This window comes from Phoxinus phoxinus (genome assembly GCF_949152265.1).
Source record: "Phoxinus phoxinus genome assembly, chromosome: 6".
NCBI classification, from domain to species: Eukaryota; Metazoa; Chordata; class Actinopteri; order Cypriniformes; family Leuciscidae; genus Phoxinus; species Phoxinus phoxinus.
The window spans coordinates 33,531,737-33,556,619 of NC_136881.1; the positions used below are offsets into that span (position 1 = coordinate 33,531,737).

Below are 24,883 nucleotides of genomic sequence, written 5' to 3' on the forward strand. Positions count from 1 at the left end.
TATAATTTCTTTATTTATGTGGATGGCAAAAACAGAATTTAAAATTGAGTAAAATAACAATAGTGCATATTAAGTAAACAAACAAAATACAACAAATAAAATAATTATTACATAAAACAATAAAAAAAGAATACAACATTAAAAGGGATAGAGTAAAGCTGACTAAATATACAAATGACTGTAATGGCAATATGAACATATTGAATGTATAGTAACGTTCTCTCTCATTCACTTGAATGGAGTAGACTAAAGTATCATCATCAGATGATGAAGAAATGTAGACGGCTGTGATTTGGTTGCTCCGCCCCTCAGTCCAGCTACAGTATTTTGATTGGCTGTCTATTATTAATCCACAGGTCCCTGGCAGCATAACAGAGAAAACTGCTCTCGTATCCCCATCGCTCTCTCTCCCTCAAACCTGTTAGCGGCAGGACGATTAGAGAGTGTGTGTGTGTGCGTATGCAAGAGCTTATCCTCTCCCCCCCCCCCCCCCCCCCCCCCCCAACCAAACACACACCCACACACACACACAGGTCGCTACAGAATTGCGTTCTGGTTTGTTCAAGCGGCTGCCCTGGGGCTTCTTCTCCCTTTAACTCCACCGTCTGTAGCTTCCACCTGCACATTGTGTGTGTGTGTGTGAGTGTGAGGGGTGTAACCTGATGCCGGTGGAGTTCGTGTGTCTGCCTGTCCGTGTCTGTTGGGAGATGAGGATATGTGAAGTGCGTTGACGGACAGTTTAGCCTGGGTAATGCGCGGCTGCTTGTGTGAGGATGAAGCTCCAGAGATAGAGGCACCTGAGGCAGGAGGGTGACCGGGAAAGGTGCACTCTGAGCGGGATGGAACTCAACCGAGTGTCCCTGCTCTGTCAGGACATTACCAGACTATGGCTGCAACTGAAAGTAATGACAGGTAGGGGCCTGAACTGGTCTTTTTATCTGTATCAATGGGCTAAATCTATTGAAGCTGGTCAGACGTGTCCTCTGTGAATTGCTCTTTTGTTTTCGGGTTTGTCTGGTGTTTTTGTGTTCGTGTTGAATTAATTCAGCTATGTAGACTTCAGTAAGGCTCCTTCTTAACTTTAAGAGCGAGTTTAGGAATTTTTTGGGTTAAAACATCCCTGTACTGTTTATGTTTGCACATTTCCCTTGTACACTGTAAAAAATAAGTTGCTGCCTTAATTTTAAGTTCAATCAACTTGGATGTTTAAGTAATTTCAACTTAAATTACATTAAACTGACTTTTAAAGTTATAACTTCTAAATCAAGGTAATTCTTAACTTATTTTGATGAGTTAAAGCAATGTAAAAACATATATTGTCATAACTTGTTGATCATATAATTTTTTACAGTATGTCAGATTTTCTAAAAGTCATTTATTATGCTCACCAAGGCTGCTTTTATTTGTGAAACATTCATTTTTACAATTCAACATAAACAGTTTTCTATTGAGTAGACTTATATTTATCACACTCTTCTTGTTCTCTTTGTATACAGTGCCTTGATCTGAAGGTTATTTGTTCAACTTTCCCACAATTCATTGACTGGCAAGTTAAATTGCGACCCTGAATTTGAACGTAAACTCCCCCCTCCCTCCTTTTTTTGCTCTCAGATCGTGAGAAGCAAATTGTTTAGTTGGTCAACGGTTCGTAACAGTTTCACCCGTGCTCATTGGCTCTGGACACATGGGTAACTTTTGGCGTTGGTCTGGGTTTGTGCCAACTTTCAGAACCCACTTGGACTGGCACCAGAAGTGTTGTTTTACATTCAACAGCTTTGCTTCAAGCCTGTCAATATGCACAGTGGTAATAATGGCTTTGTCTTAGCTGTGAATGCTCATCATGGACAAAATTTCACTGTGTATGCAAAGTAATGGAAAATATTTGCCATTGAATCTAGACTGGCTTGCTTTCAATGTAACTATGGCCTCAGGCTATATAAGACATGTAAGTTGCTGAACAAAATGAGAGCCGCTTTAATAAGGGAAATGTCAAACCTGAACACAGATACCTGAGTGGCGCAGGGTGTATTTTTACCATTTATAGGGTGGCGTCCAAGAACACACTGTGTGTTTGCCATTAAGAGTATGTGGGGTGTGACTGTCTCTATTATATTTGAGTCGTTTCTGTTCTTTCTAGAGAGTGTGTATTTGATCCACTATATGATGATATGTGTTCTTTCATGATTTTAACTAGTTTTACATTTTCTGGATGAAATTTGAATTGTGTTTGCCTACGCAAAAGTCGTCGTCACGATGCTAGTGTTGTGGATAAATGCCAGGGCATTCCTGAGCAGTTGCTAAGGTGAAAGGTTTTCAGTATGTTGCTCTGCAGTTGCTCCTTCAACATGTATATTTTATAATCAGGGGTGCACATAACTTTTTCAGTGAGTTACTCAGGTGAGTACCAGGAGATAGTGTTTGGTACTCACCCCATATGTAGCGTGGCCACAGCTGTCAATCATGACGTCACATTCCCGTTTTATAGCATAAAATAACTAACTAAAACCAAACTAATTTAACACTTAAATTTATATCACCGTGAAAAAAAAACCCCGCCCTAAAATGCTAAACACCTTTGGAAAAAATTTATTTAAAGTATTATTTGATTGTTCATATATATTTATTTGTATAAATTAAATATAATGAATCCTTATTAAAGATATTAAAGAGCAGTGAATTTTCTCTTTTTATTTTGTTGTTTGATCAATATTAAGTGTACAGAAGGCATTAGGTTTATTACGCACTGTCACTTTAAGACCGAGTGTGCAGATCCAACTGCACTGATGCATTGTACATTCTGTAAAGACATGACCGACTGTGTTTACGTGAATACTGTCCAAAACGGACATTTAGACATAATGTTGTGTGTATTTGTCCATTCAGACGCGAAAGAGAGCTCAATTCAGTCCTTGCGCGCAGCGCGCTGTCTGCAGAACTGCACGCTTCGGGTCGCGCGCGCGCGTGTGCGTGTATATGTGTGTGTGTGTGTGTGTCTCTGTGTGTGTTCGCACAGAAAAACATACCGAATAAAGCTCTCGTCGTCACTCTTATTCAGATCTATCCATGTCTGCAGTCTCTTTATCACAAACGTTTACATTTTTTAATGATTTGAGACATGCATCAAGCGCATGCCAACTCGTGTGCGGCCGGGTAGATCAGCACGTTACAATTCAAATGTGCGCATCTTCCACAAACGCAAATCAGTTCTGACTGGATCTCTTCCCCAATCGTCCCTCCCTAATTTCCGTCTAGTTTTTATTCGTTGACGCGGTTGTCATTTAAAACGGAGTTTTACGGAGTCTGTGAAAAAATTATATAAACACTGCCTAGGTTCCATTTTGGTGACAGTTACCCTTAAAGTACGCAAAGGCGCGTAGTAACACAAGTGGCATTACGCATTCCTGATTTTTGTCGCGCATGCGTACCTGCGTACCAGTTATGTGCACCCCTGTTTATAATCCATCAGACGAAAAATCACTTTTAGCGCCTGTCTTTTCAACAAGTCCAACAATTTGAGAAATCCATAACTCGAATGGATGGGATGGGTTGCACACCAAAGTTTAATGCGCTACCATTCATAAATATTTTTAAACATATGAAGTCTCTTTTTTTTCACAGAGACTGCATAAAATACAATGAAACAGTAATATTGTGAAATATTGCTACAGATTAAAATAACTTTTCTATTTTAATACATTTTAAAATGTAGTTAATTCCTGTGATGGCAAAGCTGAATTTAATCCCGTCTTCAGTGTCACATGATCCTTCAGAAATCATTCTAATATGATTTATTGCTCAAGAAATGTTTCTTATAATCAATGTTGAAACAGTTGCTGCTTCATATTTTTAGGGAAACTGTCTGTTATACATTTGTTTGTTTGTTTTGTTCAAGATTCTTTACAAAGTTCTAAAGTCTTTACTGTCACTTTTGATCAATTTTTAAATGGTAGTGTATTTCACTACCATAATAGTGATGCTTGCAAACATGTCTGAATTCTCATTTTTACGTTTACAGACGGCTATATTTTCTCACTGTTCTGGTTGACTGCACAGGGTTTGTCATGACAATTTTTCTCACTATGATGATTACTTGGTAACCATCTGTCTATATATGTGCAGTATGGTTGTTATGTGTGGCCAACTACAGTGGTTTTGCTGGGTCCAAGTCCAGAAACTTTTTACTCTCCAATATCATCACTGAGAGAGAAAATAGAAAATTGTAAAATCATACCCCGTAATCAGTAACATTCTGCATTTATTTACTGCTGAGAGTTTATAAAGACAGACTGAACTTTTGTGACCGTATTTTATTTTTGTTCAGTTTGGACCACAATGATCTGATACATTCAATTACATTGTTAAAGGGATGGGCATGCATTGGAATGTAGAAAATTTGACCCATTTGCTGCCCATTTGTTATTGGTGTAGGGGGCTGCGCGTGTGTGTGTGTGTGCGCGCGTGTGTTTTCTGATTCTTATCCGTTCCAGCCTGGCAGATGGAGACTCTGTGAAGTGCAGCAATAATGCCAAATGTTAGTGCATGAATTCTTCTATCTGCTGTCTTGAACACACACATATCTGACAGCACAGACGCAGCTGCCATTTTTGTTAGCAGTTGGTGTGATTGTATAATTGATACGGCATTGTTCACATTTGTCCATGCAGCTGGAGTCAGACCACATGTCTGCATACAGTACATCATACACACACACACACACACACACACACGCGGTTACAGTGCCCTCATGACACTCAACCATGTGCAGTGCTAATGGCTTATGTGGGACATCATTCGTTAAGTTGTTTGTGTATGTTGTGAAATAAATAATGAGCTGGTTTGTAGTTTTGCGTGGTGAAGATCAGATGCAATCCGTGTATGTGCGTAATGATACTGTTGCTGCTTTATGGCTGAATTGTAAATTGAATTTGTTTCATAATTGAAAAACTGTAACACAGTTATTGAACTAATTAAATCAACATTGAACTGAATTGAGCTGAATAACGACAATTGTCTTCTGTAGAGCAGCTGAAATTGTAGTAATTTCATAGTGTTGATCAATTTGGCAACAAAATGATTTAGCTGTTTATTTCTGTAAAGCTGCTTTGAAACTATTTGTATTGTATAAAGCACTACATATGTGGTTAAGGATCTGAACTGTGCAAATTTATGAATTATATCAAAGCGTTAGTTCACCCAAGAATAAAAATTCACCGTCATGTCATTCTAAACCTGTATGACTGACTTTATTCTGTGGAGCTCAACAGAAGATTTGAAGTGTTTCAACTGTTTTTGTCCACATGATAATGCATGAGGTTGAAAACAACATTGGACCACATTAGTGCTTTTTACACTGTTTAACCCCGGGTTATCACCGTTGAACACCGCTTTTAACCCTAAAGGAACGTTTCACACTTGTAATTTAGAAGCAGGATTAGCACCGCTTTTTACCAGGGGTTATGAAACCGTTAGCCTGGCTCCGCCCTCCTTCGTACTCCCGCTCAATTTTCATTTTCCTTCTGTACGTCGTCTGGGTTTGTGGTATATTCTTGGGTTTTCTCCGGTCAATTTTTTAGCGGTCCAATCAGCGAACAGAGGGAGTGGCTGACAACGATGACGTTGAGGTCGTGCGCTACGCTAGTTTGAGTGGAAGTTTCGCCAGGACCAAACGTTAGCGATTGGTTATGGCAGATCCAGAGTGACTCTGGGCAGATCCCAATAGTTTTAAACTTCAACAGAGTACCCGCATACAAGGAAGTTAACGTTTGTCAATGGAGAGCGGCCAGACTCTCTGTACAAATTAAATGTACGAGAGTCTGGTAGGACCAGGCTATGAAACCGTACCAAACTTGTTAAAATGTTTAAGCTAGACGCTTAGCAACAGTCAACCAATTACGGACATATGTGCATGCTTTGTACAGTCACGGAAACACTGCACATTCTATAATTACAGTAAATTCAGCGTTTGAAAGGAAAAATGTCAAATGCTGACAGAGAATGCAACAATTTGAGTCAAGTCATCTTCATTTATATAGCGCTTTTAACAATGTAGATGGTTTCAAAGCTGCTTTACAGAGATAAACGTATAATTTAAGGTAACAGATTGTTTTGGCTTTATAGCGGTGCTTGAATAATGTTATTTTCCAGCTAAAGTTAGTTTTGATTGATTCACTTCCGTCGAAAGGATAATTTGTTATTAAATTAGGGGCCGCTAAGACGACAACGTTCTCTCTACACAGACTTTAAACGCGAACCTGTGAGAAACGCTGATGGCGCTCACGTGCGCATCAAGAATTAATTCTATAGTTATGCGTGTTTGAATATATGTGTGCATGTTTGTAATTCTCTACAAACCAAGCCTAAACAACTTACTTGTCCTGCCTATAAATTTGATACAGAATTTTATTTTATTTTATCACTACGGGGGAGATACGCAAATTTTCCACAGTGCTTTATCTGTAGATTGGTAAAGGGATCCTCCATAGGGAGAGGCTAGTTGGCACTTGAGCACTGCGTTGACATCGGGTCCAGGCGAAGGTCCTTCATCAGATCTGGATACGGCCTGGATCCGGCAGGCTGCGGGAAAACCTCGGGATAAACAAAGACACTAAAATTAGCGTAGATGCCATTCTTCTTATGATGTAACGAGTACATCAGGATGAAGAAGAGTGAAGAAGAGACCGTTTCATTCTTACCTTATAGTCCGAAATGTCCATTTCAGGAAACACGATAGTACAGTTGGCAATACGAGGATGCGCGATGCTAGTGCTTTTATGTAAACCGATTGCGTGCTGCGTTCATCCAATCAATGACACTGACCACGCAAATAAGAACGTTAATCCAGAGTTTAGGAAGGTACATTACTTCTGAATACCCAGGATTAATTGTCATGAATCCTGTGAAACGTGAAGCAAGATAACCCAGGATTACGTTTAGCAGGGGTTTAGAATGACCCAGGGTTAACTATTTCAAGTGTGAAAAGCCCTATTGACTTATGGACAAAAGAAAAGACACTGAAATTCTTATTAAATTTTTTTTTTTTTTTAAATTGGTGTTCCACAGAATAAAGTTAGTAGTTCTATTTCAAAGTTATAAGTTTTAAATAATATTTGGGACTAAATGATGACGGAAGACTTCTTTTTATAATTATCCCTTTGTCGTACGGCTTACAAGGAGACTTGCCCAAAGATGATATAGACCATGGATGAAAACTCCTTTAAGTGATTAATATCATGTAATGTGGTTCAGTATGTTAACTGTTGTATTGGCTACCGTAATGTGTTCAATGATCTTTGCTTTGTTTAGAGCACATAAAACGTATAGTTATTGTGGAAATCACAATGAGATGTGGGTGTGACTCTCATATGAAAGAAGATGTGTGTGTTTGCAACCCTCTCTTTGCTGTATTACCTAGCCTTCACTGTCTAGTGTAGCAGTAATGGTTTCTGTAATGCACTCCCGTGTGTTTTACCCTGGCCTGGTTTCTTTATAGTTCAGACAGGCTCGGACAAGACACAGCCGAAGAGGTCTTTAACAAACTGCAATATGTGTTTAACCTGGGCTGCTTGCACAGGCATGAAGAACAAAGAGGATGTTTGCCTTGCATGTTAACATTAAGTGCGTGTTTGTCAGTATGTGTCTTGTTTTTCCATCTGAGCTCTTAGTGTAATACTTAGGTTTTTAAGCCACTGTACCCAACACTCGCCTGTAAATAATGCAGAGAGTGAACACAACCTCAGATACACGGAAAACATGCTGTCCTTGTTCTCCTGCACCAGGAAACCGAGTTCCAAGAGAGGTGAGATCTTGAGGCTCACAATTGCACATTTTTATGGCTGAATTTTACGCAATAGTGAATAATTTGGTGGACTTAATAATAATTAGGAGGAGAGCGTCAGGATGTTTGACAGATAATAAGACCAGTGTCGCGTGTAACGTATTACAATTTTTTTAAATAATCAAATTAAGGCTCCATATCACCATCATATTAAATTTTATTATTAAATCTAACGTTCTTTTTTTCATTTATATGCTGAAAAATACAATAGTTAGTTTTTAATTTTTTATTGGTTGTGCACATTTTGAAAATTGTCAAAATGCAACACTTGGGTTCATGAATCGTTCCTTCAATTGTGATGCCTGTATAAATACACTTTTACCCATAAAAGTCATAGTATAGATTGTATATTGTATGTCATATGTCATTGCATGCACACTATGTCAGAAGATAAAGACTTACAAAAAAGATAAATACAAAAAATAGCACTTCCAAACATAAAAAAAAATCCTTTACCAAATGAAGAAAGGGTGTGATAAGGCTATTTTAAGGCATGAATAAAACAAAATCACAGGAAAACATGTTTAAATATGTAATTTTGGTGATCAAAGATAAGTTTTAAGGGATAAGATTGACCACAGGGGGACTTTAGGTAACGCAGTACTTTAAATGTAATGCATAACATTGAACAATGCTTTCTTTGGTTCTACTTTTGTCAGCTAACACAATCATTTAACAAAAGGCATCTATCAGTTTCCTGAGATGAATATGGGTCTTTCATAACTGGGATCTTTTCGGTTACAATCCAAACCCAGATCTTCAATCACATTGAGGTAGCGGTCACGGCTCAACCCATCCGAGTGGCATTAAATATGTAAGGCCTTGTAAAGAATACTCGTCTATCCGTTGAATGGCATTAAAATGAGAGCGTCTGCCCTTCCCCCGGTTCTTGTGAATCCCAGCACCCTGTGCTCCGGCGCTGAATCGCTTTGTCAGTGTGCGGTTGGCGTTCTTGGCGACCGCGCCGGGCCCTGGGCCGTTTCTATAGCCCTGTTATTGCTGCTTTGGTTTTTGCGGATATGTGAGAGGATGTTTTGTATTGAGCGGAGGCTCTGTGCCGTATCTTTGTTGATTAAACACCAAGAGATGAGATGGTGAATGAAACGTTGGACTTTGCTCAAGCTTCTTTCTCATGAAGCCCATCTGAGGCGACAGCAAGACTGAACGTGCCCCCCTCTATCTCAACGGCTATTGTTTAACAGGAGCAATGGGATAAATGTGAACGAAAGACCACATCCGGTTATTGGATTGGGGATAAAATCACAAACTGACTTCTTTATTAGAAGTTATTTTTGTCATATAGACTGTCTTGATGAGAATTTGGCCTAAATATTTAATATTTTCTGTAATTTTATTTTTAGGAATTCCAACAATGCATTGTTGTGAGAACATGAATAAGACCGTGAATCGTCACGAAAGTTTAAGCCTCAACTCAGTTCATTACTTGCACGCCGTGTGGGAAGTTATGTGTCGCTAAATACTGAATTTAGCTCTTTCACACCTCCTTGCGTTTGAATGGGCAAATTCACGCAAAAATATGTAAAAAAAAAGCCTATCTTGACGAGTCGAGTATCCTCGTAAACGGTAGAAAAAAACAATGCATGTGTATCAGTTTATTGGGTCCGTGAATTCACTCTCAAAGTGACAGCATCCTAATAATTTGCGTTTTTAATATTAATCAAACAAAGGACAAAGAAAATATCCCTCACTGCTTTTGACTGAATAACTTTTGAAACCTTAATTTTTTATTCTGATTGTTTATTTGACTTTCCAGTGTTATTTTACTCCTGATTACTTTATTCAATGTCTCTACTTTAAAACTACTGTTTTGTCTTTAGTTAGTTAGGCTAGTAGTTTTTAGAGAATTGTGAATTTTGACTGGTATCTAAAATGTTGGTGTCATAACATTTGCCCAGTAAAAAATAGGTAGCAGTCTTTGCTGCCACTTTAGATCCATTTAATGCATCCTTGCTGATTTAAAAGTATGAATTTCTTAAATCTTACTGACCCCAAACTTTTTAATGATTGTGTGTGTATATAAATGATATATTATATATGATTTATATAATTCCACATGAATATTAATATATTCTGTGCTGGTTGCTGTTTTAAAAAGGCATTTTTTTGTTTGTGCTGTAATGTGAATATTTTCGCAGATGAAGGAGTTGCTGGCATTCCTCTGTGTCTATGTCATGTGCCCCGTAGCCGTGACTATTCACAATGTAACAGCCTCTCATACCTAATTGCTTAAATGTATAATAGTGTTTGGAATACAATCCAATTTGGAACACAGAGGAACTTGTCATGGAGTGCTTGGCCATAAAATCCCTTGACCTGTTATTTTTAAGCAGGTCTATTTATATATGTTCTCTCCCATCAGATTTTCTTTGTGATGTTGCACAACCTGTAGAATGAACCCTTATAGCCTGAAGCAGCAAGTGATGAATCTATGAGATGAACTTTGAGTATGGATGTACTGACACAAAGGCTTACACTGAATTACGACCAGGTCAAAGAAAAGAAAAGCATTAGGGGCTTATGCAAAAAAAAAAAATCATAGTTGCTCTAACTAACGGATGCACCCATGATGTTCGCATTGTTGAATGCCACGCTTAAAGTCCCCTTATTTTATTTTAAAGTATTTTCTTCTTAAAGACAATGCGAACATCTGTGTTTATTGAAGATTAAATACACTAGAGTCACTCAGTTTTTTTATACTCTCTATTACAGAGTACTTGCATTTTAATTATGTATTGGTATATAAAGACAGTTTAAACAAATTTGAATAAGTTTTTTTAGACAATTCTGACCTACCCTACCTTTAAAACTGGAGTGAACCAAAGACAGTCTCAAAAAGTGCGGTTTAAAATCGCTGGTGTTTCTGACGTCACAAACTACCTTGTAACCAATCACGTCAACATGTGATCGTTAACGAGTGGATCTCTGAGCTGGTGTGAGTGAGTGGAGGTGGGGCTAATTTGCATATTCATAGAGCCGCGTATACTAAATGAGGCAAGGGTATATACCGGTAATTACATTCAAGCTATTTTAAGGCATGAAGATTTTTTTTAAGATTTTTTTTTTATATGTCATTTTGTTGATCAAAGATGAGTTTTACGAGATACAATTATTGACTACAGGGGGACTTAAAATGACAAAAAGCCCCTATTGTTATCTTTGTTGGTCATGGCTTCTCTTCTGCTCAACTGTGCCAATCTTTCCCGTAACCTCTCTAGCTCAGATTGAACCTGGGCCGTGGCAGCTGTCTCTAAAGTCACGCGTCAACGGCTGATCTGAGATCAGCAATCCCTGTAACATCTTAATCTGAATGTGGTCTGCAATCTGTGCAACAAGCCCGACTTTCGGCGGCTACAGTTACTATTCTCAAGCGTGAGCCCCGTCTGTGTTACCAGGGTTGATCCCATTAAGGATTGACAGCTCTCTCTTTATCCTCAAGCATCTTTCCATTGCTCACCATGGCTGTAGTGAGTGGAGCGGTGGGAAAGGGAAGGGGAGATAGTTCAGTTTGAGTGGAGCATGTTGTTATTGACACTGAGGGGGCTGAACTTTGAGGTTCAAGGGACTGTGCAACAAATGACCACTTTGAGGAATGCTGAACCTTCATTTAAAAAACAGGCACAATGTCATTGAACTTTACAGAATCTTAATAACAGGATGAGTAGCTAGAGTGTTTTTCTATAATGGTGTAATGTGCCTGACATCACTGTCTTTCAGGCTTCAAAGACGCCTTATATTCTCCTGGCGGCTCCACTAATGTTCTCCACAGCTTCCTAAACAGGGCATTTCCTGTGTGAGGAGATTATATTAACATGCCACTTTATCAGATGATGTGAAGGTTGTGCTGTTTTTTTTTTTTTTGTGGCAGACAATATATTCTCAAAGAATAATCAAAAGTAACGTAGTATAAATCACGGTAAAGATCATGTGTGATTGTAAACTTGTTTAAGCGCATGACAGTCAGGGTCAATTTGAGCAAAAATGGGATTGAGGAATTATATGAAACTAAAAAAAATAAAAATGAGGAAGTAAATAACAAATATTTTATCTTTTTTATTTTACTTATCTTTTATTCACTTTACAGTCTCTTGGTCAGTAAGACATTTATTGTATGTAAATTGTCTGAGAATGGCAGGCATGGCATAAAGTTAATTCTGGACTCTGATCAACTGCACAGACACATACAACTATTAATATTTTACTTGTTGCTAATTTAAAGCAGCAAAAGCCATCCTATCTGTTTATTACAACCTCTGTGTTGTTGACCCAGATGGTCTGTTGCACAGATGGATGTTGTTGGCTGGACACAGGGATGTTATCTGTATTTGTCTTGAGTGAACATTCCTAACATTTGTTGTGCAGCGTAAACTTCAGTGAGTTGCTGTGAAGACTAATAGAAAGAGAATTAATGATGAAATCAGTAAGCCCACTTACAGTACTGTTTATCTGTGACCTACTTGCATGTCCATATGCTGAGTTCAAGATCCCTAACAGAGATTCCTTAAGGTCCCAAGCACCTGACAGCAGGAAAGACAGATGAAAATGTGTGTGTGTGTGTGTGTGTGTGTGTGTGTGTGTTTCCGACTGCTGTCCAGTGACTTTATCCATGCTGATAGGCACTGTGCCAGTGGTTAGTCAGGATGGATCATGTTGTTTTGTTTCAGATTCATGTTCACACTGGTCTAAATTCAATTTATTCATATTGACGTCTGTTCAGATTGCAACCCATGAGAACATATCCGTTCTAAACTCTTAAAGTCACAGAGTCTGAGCCTGAGAGAGATGCGGTACACCACAGCAGTGACTCGCGCGCACACACACACACCGCAGTGGCTCAAGACTCTCAAAAGCTGCTTACAATAATCCATCATCTCCTAATGCACATGAAAATGTGCTCGTTTTTCTCTGTTTTCACCTCATCTCCATCAATCCGTTCATTCGACTGCTCTTCCATCTTTCCATCCATACAACTACTCTTCCATCCAATCTCACATCCATCAATCCATCCATTCATATGCTCTTCTCAAACTCTGATCAAGAGCATGCCATCTTCACTATAACCCACATCTGGATTAAGAATGTGAAGTCAGATTTCTGTCTATGGTATTGTGTGATGGTTTTTGGATAAATTATAGTCTTTTAAAAAGGCATATTTTTTTCCCATTTTAAAGTGCCCCTATTATGCTATTTTTGTTTTGGAGTCTCCTACAATAGGTTTACACGCATCAAAAAACGGTTTAATTTGATCATAATATACAGTACATTCCAGCATCACTTTTCTCACAGTGTCTAAACGGTTTGATCAAGGATTCAGAATCAGTTTGTTCTTTGTGGAGACTAACTCAATTTATCGTGCACTTTAATCTATAACAGTTTGCAGACCAAACAACTCTATTACACACTGTTGCACGTAAGGTAATATCTGCATAATTGGGGAACTTTACAGGTGTAGTGTAAACTTTTTTTTAATATTTTTTTTTAATAATGACGCTGTGGACTAACTGAATCTCTTTATTTGTCATTCAGATGAGATTATGCAGCAGGAGAGCAGTCCTCTGTGTGCCGCAGACATCAGCCCAGACCTCAGGAAACAGTTTGCCTTCCTGTCAGGTGAGTCTCCTCCACAATCAGTCCCAGAATGCATTGCCAATAAAGAGCATTGTGTGCTGACTGTCAGAGATCCTGAAAGCTTCATCCAAATGATCAACATTAAATGAGTTTACATGTATAACAAAACACTGATAACGTTAAAAAGACATAACTGATTATAAAAGAACCTTTCAAAACAAGAATCTTCTGGTTTTAACATCAAGTAGCGTAAATAGATATGTACATTGAATAAGCAAAATCAGAGGCCTTTTGCATGAAGTTTCAGTGTATGTTTAGAGTTGACAAAACCACACACATTCAGCCTGGTTTAGATCAGGTTCAGCGGGCTCAAAATGCTCGGTATAAACAGTCTCTGTCAGAGTTTGAACCGGAGTTGGTGAATAACTCGTGCACCTAAGAGTGTGTCATGTACTGCGAACAGCCAATCACACGCAGCATGGAGAGTGTCAGTTTAATTCACTTCATGCTAGAGAGACATGCAATTCACTTATCGTTTGAAGATGAGATCAAATGCGAAATCTCATGAGTTTAAATGTATTCACAAGGCAGGAATAAACACTTCTGCTGCAGCCAAAGTTTGAGACGGCAGCTGAAAGAAAATATCGGACTATATCAATGCAACCGTATCAACTGAATTTTAAATAATAATTTGTATGTAAGCTTAATCTGTTTAAAAGCTTGTATTTATATTCATTTAAATGCAAAGTTTAATATTAATTGTCAGTTAATATAATAATTATATATATTAAATTAATAAAACATAATTAAATGATAGGCAATTTGTCTCTAAAATGTTATGACCATAAACCGCTTTAATTTGGAGTGAGAGATACAGGGGAAGTGGCTTTATTGCGTCAGATTATGTCACTTTGCTCACAACTGATTGGTCCAGTTTTGGTTTGCAATTCTCTAACCCAGAATAAACGCTGCTCCGGAGCAAGTTAGTCATGTAGCGCAGGCAGACCCCACGTAACAGGCACAAATCTGTGTGCGGATTGGTTTTTGCTTTAAACATGGACCTTAACCTGAAGAAAGAACACAATTTAAGGTGTTTTAGATCACCTTATATTACCATTCAGAAGTTTGCGGTTCATGTTTCTTACGCACACCGAGGCTGCATTTATTTGATCTAAAATACAGTAAAACCTTTTTTTTTTTTTTTTTTTTTTCATGTTTTAAAATTTAATTTATTCCTGTGATGACAGCTGAATTTTCAGCATCATCACTCTAGTCTTCAGTGTCACATGATCCTTCAGAAATCAATGCTGACATTCTCATTGTTTCTCAACTCACTTAAAGGGTTTCTTCAACCAAAAAATGACAATTCTGTCATTTACTCGCACTCATGTCGTTCCAAACCCATTAGACTTTTGTTCATCTTCAGAACACAAATGAAGATCTTTTGAATGAAATCTGAGATATTTCTGTCCCTCCATTGACAGTTTGCTTGATGTGCGATAAACCAATGCGGTTCATTCTCGTGTTACGCTGCACGCTTGAGCTTCTGTTTATGTTTGCTGATCAATGTTTATTATGTGATCTTATGAGCTATATTTATAGTGCTTTGACAGTATCCCGAGTATTATGTGTCCGGTTTCACATGTGCCATGTGAGTCAGAAGTGAATACGCAACATTCATTCAGAACATGCACAATATACACGCAGTCACTTAATAACACTCCAGAAACTCTCTCCAGTCTCCGTAAATAACCCAGTTATGGCCCGGCTCAGGTTGCCCAGGATGACGCCCCTTAATTATTCAGTGTTGCCTTGACGATGCGCTTGACAACACCGTTCTGATGTGCTTTGCGAGGATATTTGAATGACAGTTAGGCTGTGTGTGAGTCCTATAGAAGTGTTTTATGCTGAATAAGAGGATTAGATTGGGATTCAGGTTTTTCTATAAAACCCCCTCATGCTTTTATTGCATCAAATCTACGGGAGAGTCTCTGAATATTTACAAACCTGACTCTGAACTCATGCATTATACATGTCATGAAACATTTACCACGATAGTGCCAGAAGAGTGAACAACAAGCAAGTTGCGTCGGTAAAGAAACAAGGATATTCCATACAAAATTATTTACAAAAACAAATAGGACTTTCGTAATACTGAATGTATTTGCAACCTTTTGAGAGAGAGAGTTCAGTGCATAATGGTTCATTTTTAATGTGTTGTTTATGGCAGTTTCTATGATTACCAGAAGCAGTGTTCATTGCACCTCTGGCTTCTGTGAACTGGTGGCCTTTTGCCACTTTTGATAACATTATCAGTGGTGTTGTGCACTGGAAGGGGTGTCATCCATTTTATACTGTTGCCTGAACTCTTAGTGGAAAGTTTGTTTCCATCTAGAGTGCACAGCTGATGTGCTCTGGCCAACACTATATCTTATATCACTATACCAACCTCCCCTTATTGCACTATATGGAGCATTGACTACTTGGTGACTTGTGAATGCAGGAACGAGTGAGCGATTTTAATGTAGTGTGTGTGTGTGTGTGTGTGTTTGTTCCTGTGGTGAACATGTTCTGCTGGTCTCATGCCTCAGTTCTCCACCTAGATTTAATGACAGACCTCAACTGCTAGACTCTGTAGACTCCCTCTGTTTATTTCCTGTTTTCATTTTCCTTTTTTCCCCTCTTTATCTTTTTCTGACCGTGTGTGTGTGTGTTCGTGTTCGTACTACTTGGGTAGTTCCTAGTACTACTTACTACTATGGTGTGTTTTTTTGTGTGTTCTGATTATTTACTGTATTCTACTATTCTCTATTATACACTAATTTAATTTAAACCATTCTGCTCTATTGTTCTATTTTACATTGCTCTGCTTCTACTATTCATTTCTATTATACTGTTCTACCAATATAAATTCTATTCAACTCCAATATACTGTTTTTCTACATTCTACTCTATTCTACCTTATTAATCTCCGTTCGACTCTAAATATACTCCATTCTACTTTAGTCTACTGTTTTATACTCCATTCTTCTCAACTTTATACTATATTCTACTCTACCAAATTAGTAGTTAATATACCACTCTATATTCTATTCTACCAAATTAGACTATATTTTATTATTTTATACATAATTCAACTCTGTTCTACTTTTATCTTTAATTCTAATATACTCTATTTTACTATGTTCTATTTAACCCTTTATGCTCCAGTCTACTCTATTTTCTCTTTTCTACCCTTTTCTAATAAATTATACGCAATTTTTTCATTGTTCAATACTGTGTGTAGAATATGATGAAACCCTCTTTGTCTTTTTGTATAGCATGTTTTAATATAATGGAATGACTCCCCCCTCCCTCCCTCTTTCTCTCTCTCCCTCCCTCTTTCTCTCTCTCCCTCCCTCTTTCTCTCTCTCCCTCCCTCTTTCTCTCTCTCCCTCCCTCTTTCTCTCTCTCCCTCCCTCTTTCTCTCTCTCCCTCCCTCTTTCTCTCTCTCTCCCTCTTTCTCTCTCACCTGGTCCAGATGGACTGAAGCACTTTGGTTTTGCTCTACTTATGATTACAAATGTGACAGCAGTGTCCTTTTCACCTTGTGTGTTCACCTGTGTGTGTGACTGTCATAGAGGTGTTAATATGTGTGAGCTCTGCAGTGGATCCATCCTGCTCTATTAATCTCAGAGTGTAGCAGCCAAACACACACACACACACACACACACACACACCATCACATGACCTCTGTCACTGCACACAATGCACCAAACATGTCCTTCCTATTTCCCTTTCTGTCCCTCTATTCTTTCTCTTTCTCTCTCACACACACACACACACACACACACACACACACACACACACACACACACACACACACACACACACACACACACACAGAGAGAGAGAGAGAGAGACTGTGAAAGTTAAAGCCTCAGTTATGATGTTTATCATCTGTATTTCAAAGCTCAGTGACCGGAAAAGAGGAGATTTGAAGGTTTTGTCCTCATGGCGTTGCGTTGCGTTGCGTTGCGTTGCGTTGCCCTTGACATTGCCTCACGTCCTTGATGCATCTATGCAGTTCGTAATAGCTGAGATTAGTCTTCTGTGAATGTATGCAGTCTCTGTCTTCCTCTGTGTGAGCTGTACATGTGGAGATGTGGAAGTGCCCCCTTGTGGGTAGAAGACTTCTTTTTTTTTTTTAAATGCATAAGTGTTGATACTTCAAATATCTCAGATCTAAGGTCAGTCATGGCTATAAATGAGTTCAGATGATTTCAGGAGGATAATGCTGCTTCCAGGTCACTGGTTATAAACAATGTCCACTCGTAATCTGCAGGGTTTCATATATTATAACAGTGCAAATGTGTATTACAAGGCAAAATGAAACAAAAAGATGTTTAATATTCATGCTGTGTCTTAAACAGAATTGCTAACAGCTGCATTCTTCCTGCGTTTCCAGGTGGCCGAGGACAAAATGGCAGCCCCATCATTATTTTCCCAGAGTACCCGGCGTTTGGTGAGCTGGAGGAACAGGAGTTTCACAATGTGCTGACATACCTGACCAGCATTCCCAGGTGAGAAAACACGAGGTGGAGGGATCAGTCATTTCCAGCAATTACACAAAAATAACCAGCGAATCTCTGAAATATCAGGGAATGTGAAAATTCATATTTTTCTTAAAACCTATAAAAGTCATTATTTAAGATAGTGAAGACTTGTGTGCAAACCAGTGTGATAACCTCAGTCATCATTGAGGGTTTTATTGGAGACATGTGTTTAATGTATTCTTATACTCTAATCTAATTCCAAAAATGTGTTCCTGACATGCCCCAATCGAACATGATTTAAAATCCAGTGATGGGAAGTGTCATTGAAGTTCGTTGGTGAAAAAGTGTGGGAACAATACATTTCCCAGCAAATCCTGTTAGAATTATTAAAACTGTAGAAAACTAGAAATCTATTACAATCTAGAATCCAGCAAATCCTGTTAGAATTATTAAAACTGTAGAAAACTAGAAATCTATTACAATCTAGAATAAAAAAGTCTATCTTAAAACCAAAATTTTATACGTATTTAATTTATGATTATATTATTTTATTTATTCAAATCACTGGACTGTATATGAGAGACTGGATGGGGAAATGGGTTTAGTTTTAGTTCTTGAATTGGACAGAAGGGGGCAAACTAATGCTTTCCCATTGTAACATCATGCTTTTTGCAATTCAAGGAATATGTGATAAGACTGCCTGCTTGTGTTTGTGTGTGACTCGTGTCTCATTAATATTCATCATGCATATTCAATTAGAATGTTGATTATGTACATGGTTAACAGGGTGATCTTAATGCCCCTTGTGTTACATATGCATTCTTAGTTTGTGAATAATCTGAATACATGAGATTCCCAGGGAAATACATTTATTGTTATTATTGACTTGGAAATGCCATCATATAACCAAGAGGTGTTAAATTATTTAGCATGTGTATATCTTTTTTTATATATATATATATTAATCCTGAAAGTGTATTGGTCTATTTGCTGATCCTGTGAAATCCTCTTTAATTGAACACCCCTTGTTAATATTCTAATGAAAGAGTGATTCTGGTCCTTTGCTTGCTGTCGCTCTCTCTGCATCTCTTGTTTCCCCATTATTCCCATGAGAAACATAGAGAGAGGGGGTGATTGAGTAATTAGATGGATTTCTTCATGCTGAAAATGGCTGATGGGGTTTTAATTTGGTTCTGATTTGGTGAATGAGAGGAGTTCAGGAGCAGAATAAAGCAGCTCATGAAATAAAGGGGTGAATGCATGAAAACCCTCAAGAATCTGCCATAGTCATGTTTCAGCACAAAAGAAAGTCATAGGAACTCGTTTTACTTGATGAAAACCATTGACCAGAAAACCTTTAATTGCATCGTGACATTATTTTCATGACAGTTAAGTACATTTTAGCCCCAAAGTATTGTAATGCAATAAAAAAAAGGTTTTACTACCTTGAATTAATGCTAATTTAAATTAAATTAAATTAAACTAAATAAAGAAAATTAAATTTAAATTAAAACATCATTATGCTACTGTCTGGACACATAATGCAATCAGGAAAAATGTGCTTGAAAATTATGCCAGTAGTCAATTTTATTTTTGTTTTTATTTTATTTAAAATCTTTTTTTTGCCATTTTATTTTATGAAATCTAACCCATTTTTTTATTTAAATATAACCAAAACAATTTATTTGTAATATTCATCCAAAGATTTGTAAGACATTGCCCTGAATTTGCTCTGTGGTTTCTGGCAAAATAATGTAATATTAAAATATTCTACAATGTAAAATGTCATATTTTAATTAATTTAACCATTTACAGTCAAACCCAAATATCTTGCGGTTATATATTTTGTGTATTAACAATGAAAATGCAAATGCTTTCTATTGAATATATCTTCATCCCATTGTTCACTCAAAGCATCCAGATATCTAGAATATAAAAAATTATATTACATGTCACTCTTAATACAATGCACTAACAACACAGAACAATAATTAAAAACAGTAATGGACTAAGCACCAGTATGACCATAAATCACGTGCAGTGAAGCACCCGATGGCTTTAGAACCCCCCCAGAAGCCTTTGAATGGAAGGTTATAATTACAGTGATGTTTGTAATCAGATTTCTGATCTTTATTACTGACAGACACTCAAGGTCATTAGTCAATGTCAGTGCGGCTCTACACAGAGACTTTTTCAGCTGATAAAACCCCTGCATCTCTCTCCTTTCCTTCTTAATCTCACCCTTCGCTATGAAAGGAGTGGAGAACAAACGTTCCTGAGAAAAACAGCTAGAGGCTTAGAGGGGGGGGGGACAGGGGAGGTGGGATTGAGAGGAGAGAAAAGGGATGGGAGTGTGAAATTTGGTGGAGAAGGCGGGAGCGGTAACGTGAGCCAGAAGAAGAGACACACAATCTGTGTGTCGGTGTAATGGCGGCAGATTTGATACACGAGTATCTGCAGTGCCAGTTTCTATTGGGAGGAGTTTTCATTATCAATCCGCACCTATCTCACACCCACATTCTGTATTCGCAATTCAAGCTGGTCTCCGGGTCTCTGTCCATCAGCGCCCTCCTGAGCTCTGATAGGTTGAGAGGGAGCACCTGATGCTGCACGATTGGACGCTGTAGAGGGGGAGGCAAAATGTTGCCGTTCTCCCGGTCTGTGCCTACGGTGGCACTCATTCAAATGGAACCATAAACAGAGGGGCTGAAAGCAAAGGTGCACTGAAGGAAAGAAAGAAAACCATCTGACGACATCGAAATCTGCTGAAGGACACTTGGAATATCAGCATTCGGGGTTGTTTCTGCACATTCAAGCTGCTTTTTTTTTATATCAGGAGTGTGCAATTGGATTTTTCCGCTGCCTCGGTCAGTAAAAAGCAGCTTGATTCTGCTGGCGTTCTCCATGGTGATGGACGTAGCAACCAGCTCAGCATCTCTGCGCTACGCTTGCGTCCTGGGCTAGTGCATTGCAACGTACGTCTCTGTGTATTAATACGCTTTTGGCTACATTTTGCATTCATCTTGAGTGTGTGTGGGGGCAACAAATGCAGATGTGTCCTCATAAATGAAATATGTTTGCTGTATACAGAGTGCTGGTTAATTTGGCAGTCTGATGTGTAAGGATGACTGCAGTGTGTTTGTTTGTTAGTAGAGACCTGTTTAATTATGGCTTTTAAGGCATGTGACATCTTCAGTATGTCAATGTATATGATTTTTGGAAGTGTGTGTGTGCGAGCCCTTGCTACCATGGTGATGGTGTCTTTCTGATTTTCAGTCTCAGCTCGACGGGGGTCGGCTTCATCCTGGTCATTGACCGCCGGCAAGACAGATGGGCATCAGTGAAGGGGACACTGCTGCGGATCGCGGTGAGCCCTCAGTGTGTGTGTGTGTGAGAGATCAAAAATGGGATGTGCATGTGGTTAAATGTGTTTATTGCGATTAGAGAACATCATACTTTTATATTTAAAGGGATAGTTTACCAAAAAAATTACCATTTTATCATTATTTACTCACCCAAATCTGTGTGACTTACTGTTTCCTAAGTGGAACACAACTTAATGTCTCAATGTTTCGTTGTTTCTATACAGTGAAAGTCAATGGGGTCCAATGTTGTTTTGGTCCCGACTGACTGACAAAAGCTGTTCTTCAGAATATATTATTTTGTTTTCCACAGAAGATAGACATTAGTCATGAGTTTTGGAAATGACATGAGGGTGAGAAAATAAAAACAGAATTTTTATTTTTGGGTGAACTTCCCCTTTAAGAGAATTCCACACTGCTATTGGTTTCAATAGTTTTGTCTTGTTTTCCAGTAATATCATTAGCAAAGTTACTTAAAGCAATAGTTCACTTCAAAATCACAATTCTTTCATCATTTACTCACCCTCAAGTTGTTTCAAACCTGTATGAATATTTTTTTTCTGCTGAACACAGAGGATGTTTTGAGGGTAACCAAACAGTGGATGGACCCCATTGACTTCCATGTTTTTTTTTGTCATACTGTGAAGTGTCCCAAAATGGTTTGGTCACCCATATTCTTCAAAATATCTTCTTTAGTGTTCAGCAGAAGAAAGAAACTCATACAGGTTTGGAACAACTTGAGGATGAGTAAAAGATGACAGAATTTTATTTTTTGGGTGAGCTATCCCTTTAAGTGTTAAGTCACTTAAGTTTGAAAAACAAAATTCAGAAAACAAGACTTGTTAACTTTGCATTTTTTCCAAGTACAAATGATTACTTCAAAAGCAAAATGACGTGCATGTGTTTCAACACTCCGAGATGAAATCTCTTTGCGTGTCCATATGGATGAGGAAACTTTAGCGTGTGGATGTGTGTGTTGTTTTTTCCATGCTGTATGAAGAATAGGAGCTGACAGGCAGGTGCCTCAGGCTGCATGAGTGGATTAGTCAGAATTTCAGCGTTATTCCAAATCGGAGGGCATCTAAACAAGGCCCTCGGTTCTTTTCATAGAAACAGTAAATATTTAATCCACCACAGAGACGTCTAGCGCACCACAGCACCGCATGCTGCAGACATCCACAAGAGTATAAACACTGCACACTGAAAGCACAAATGATCTCAAGTTATGTTCGCTCAACAATCGCAGCTGTTCTTTATTAGCTAGTTTTTGAGTGTTGATTGCAGTGATCATCAGTCTATTATGTTCCTAAACTCTTCAGGCTGTCAACAAGTGTGTGTATGATGGTCAGTAGGGGAGAGGTCAGTGGGCTAATCAGATTAATTGGGTCAGCACTCAAAAACGCTTATGGAATCAAATAGGTGATCAAGAAAATGAAATTTGAATTATAGTTTTGGGTCTTGACTGTTGAGTTGTCTATGAATTTCAGTGTTGGCAAGGCAGACATTGTAAAAACAACATTCTGTGGTTGTTGTTTTATTGCTGTTACTGTTATTATTGGCATTATTAATTAACTTTATTGCAGTAGGGCAGGTAATACAGCAGTGGGAAACAAGTGCTAGTGTTTTGTGAGGATTGCAGGTTGTGATGATCATCATTACTCCAGTCTTCAGTGTCACGTGATCCTTCAGAAATCATGATATGGTGATTTTCAGCTCAAGAAACATTTTTTATTATGATCAATGTAGAAAATAGACATTTACATTACTGTCCATTTAATGGTGTGAATGGATAGTGTTACTAAGTGATAGTAATGAGCAACATGTTCTTAATATTTAATTGTCGTTGAAGAGTCTGCAGATGCTCATTGAAACATGATCACTGGACACTCTTAGGGGAAAAAAAGGTTAATTGGGATTCTATATAGATCTTGACTGAGTTAACCCTTTATGCCCAAAAGGTTAGGAGAAATGTCTTAAATTATTGCATAAAACGTTCATGTTTACCAGGTTATGTTAAGTGATAAATTGTTTACAAGCGATTTAATTCATAAAATTGAATCAAAATAATAACTGAATTAAAACCAAATTAACTAAATCCACAATCTGATCCCATGATGGGAACCACTAAAAGGTTCTAAATATGAAGCATCTGGTCTGACTGAATCCTTAAGGTTCTATATAGAACCTTTTTATGTTGAAATACTCTAATGTCAGACCGTTATTGTGAGTCAAACTTTTGTCTTTTAACAGGCTTTAATGTATTTGTGACGTCAGATCTATATCGGAGATGCATCTCGTCAGATTGTTATTACTGTGCGGTTGTGTAGATGATAGAGAGGGTTATTTTACATTCCCCACAGACACACTTTAGTTTAGAGAAATGATGTCACACTCCAGGATTATCTTGTGCCGTGAAGAGAGAGGAATTTATTTTTCTGTTTCATAGACATAATGCATTTTGCTGCAGTGGTTGAGGTTTGACAGTAATGAAATAACAGGATTATCATTCTTCCTTTGTCTCATGTCCCTCTCTCTTTCTCTTCATTTGACTTTTTAACCTTCCTGTCAATTGCTCTTCAGATCTTCATATTGGTTGCAGGTTTATAGTTTTTAACCCGGTGAGAGGCCTCCTCTGTAAAAATGTTACATAAAAAATTTTACTGTATCTACAGTATTTTGCATATGATGACAAAAAGGGCATTGTTTAAAAGGTTTGTGGTCAGTACGTTTTTTTGTTGTTTTTTTTAAAGAATATTCAGTAAGGATGCATGAAATTAATCAAAAGTGACAGTAAAGACATTTATAATGTTACAAAAGATTTGTATCTCAAATAAATGCTGTTCTTTTGAATTTTCTCGTCATCAATATAAGATGACTAAAGCTTCCAGAAAAATATTAAGCAGAAAATAACTTTTCAATATTAATAATAATGAAAAAATGTTTCTTGAGCAGCATATCATAATATAAGAATGATTTCTGAAGGATCATGTGACACTGAAGACTGGAGTAATGATGCTGAGAAGGAATAAATTAATTTTAATTTATTAAAATAGCAAACACTTTTAAATTGTAATAATATTTCACAATATTACTGTTTGTACTGTATTTTTGATCACAAATGCAGCCATGGTGAGCATAACATGCTTCTTTCAAAAACATACAATCTTACCTACCCCAAACTATTGAATTTGGTTCAATTGGTAGTTATCTACTTAATGTTATGTCTAGCTTTAAAGGAATTTGGTTGCTCCATTAATATAGTCAATAAAAATTGAAATAATTCTTCATTTGACATCTAACATATTTTGTGACCAGGAAAAATTGGAGCTTTTACCCTGCTTTACCAACATACAGTACTTTCTCCCTCCCCTTTTTCCTTTCTTCTCATTCTCTCTCTCTCCTCTCTCACACACACACACACACACACGCATTTAATCTACTCCTTTCTTTCTGTAACCTCCGTCACAGCACATATGGCTGATTGGTAATGGTTATCAGCAGTGCAGCTGGTGTGGAACGGCCAGAGGAGATTTTCCTACACGTGTCTGGAATCAATTCAAGTCCTA

The 24,883-nt window shown here is 37.8% G+C and overlaps 1 protein-coding gene across 28 annotated transcripts in view; it reads left to right on the plus strand.

Annotated features, from left to right (window-relative positions):
* The window catches only part of mcf2la (mcf.2 cell line derived transforming sequence-like a), a 68,400-nt gene that overhangs the window by 18,429 nt on the left and 25,088 nt on the right, over positions 1-24,883 (plus strand). For 18 of the 28 annotated variants that reach the window (XM_079614643.1, XM_079614648.1, XM_079614622.1 and 15 more), the window contains 3 exons: positions 13,379-13,462; positions 17,868-17,982; positions 21,232-21,322. In XM_079614643.1, coding sequence (XP_079470769.1) covers positions 13,379-13,462; positions 17,868-17,982; positions 21,232-21,322 — 290 coding nt within the window. Of the gene's footprint in view, positions 1-519; positions 913-13,378; positions 13,463-17,867; positions 17,983-20,630; positions 20,931-21,231; positions 21,323-24,883 lie in introns of those variants that run through there. The other 10 variants (XM_079614645.1, XM_079614649.1, XM_079614632.1 and 7 more) reach the window with 3 other exon arrangements.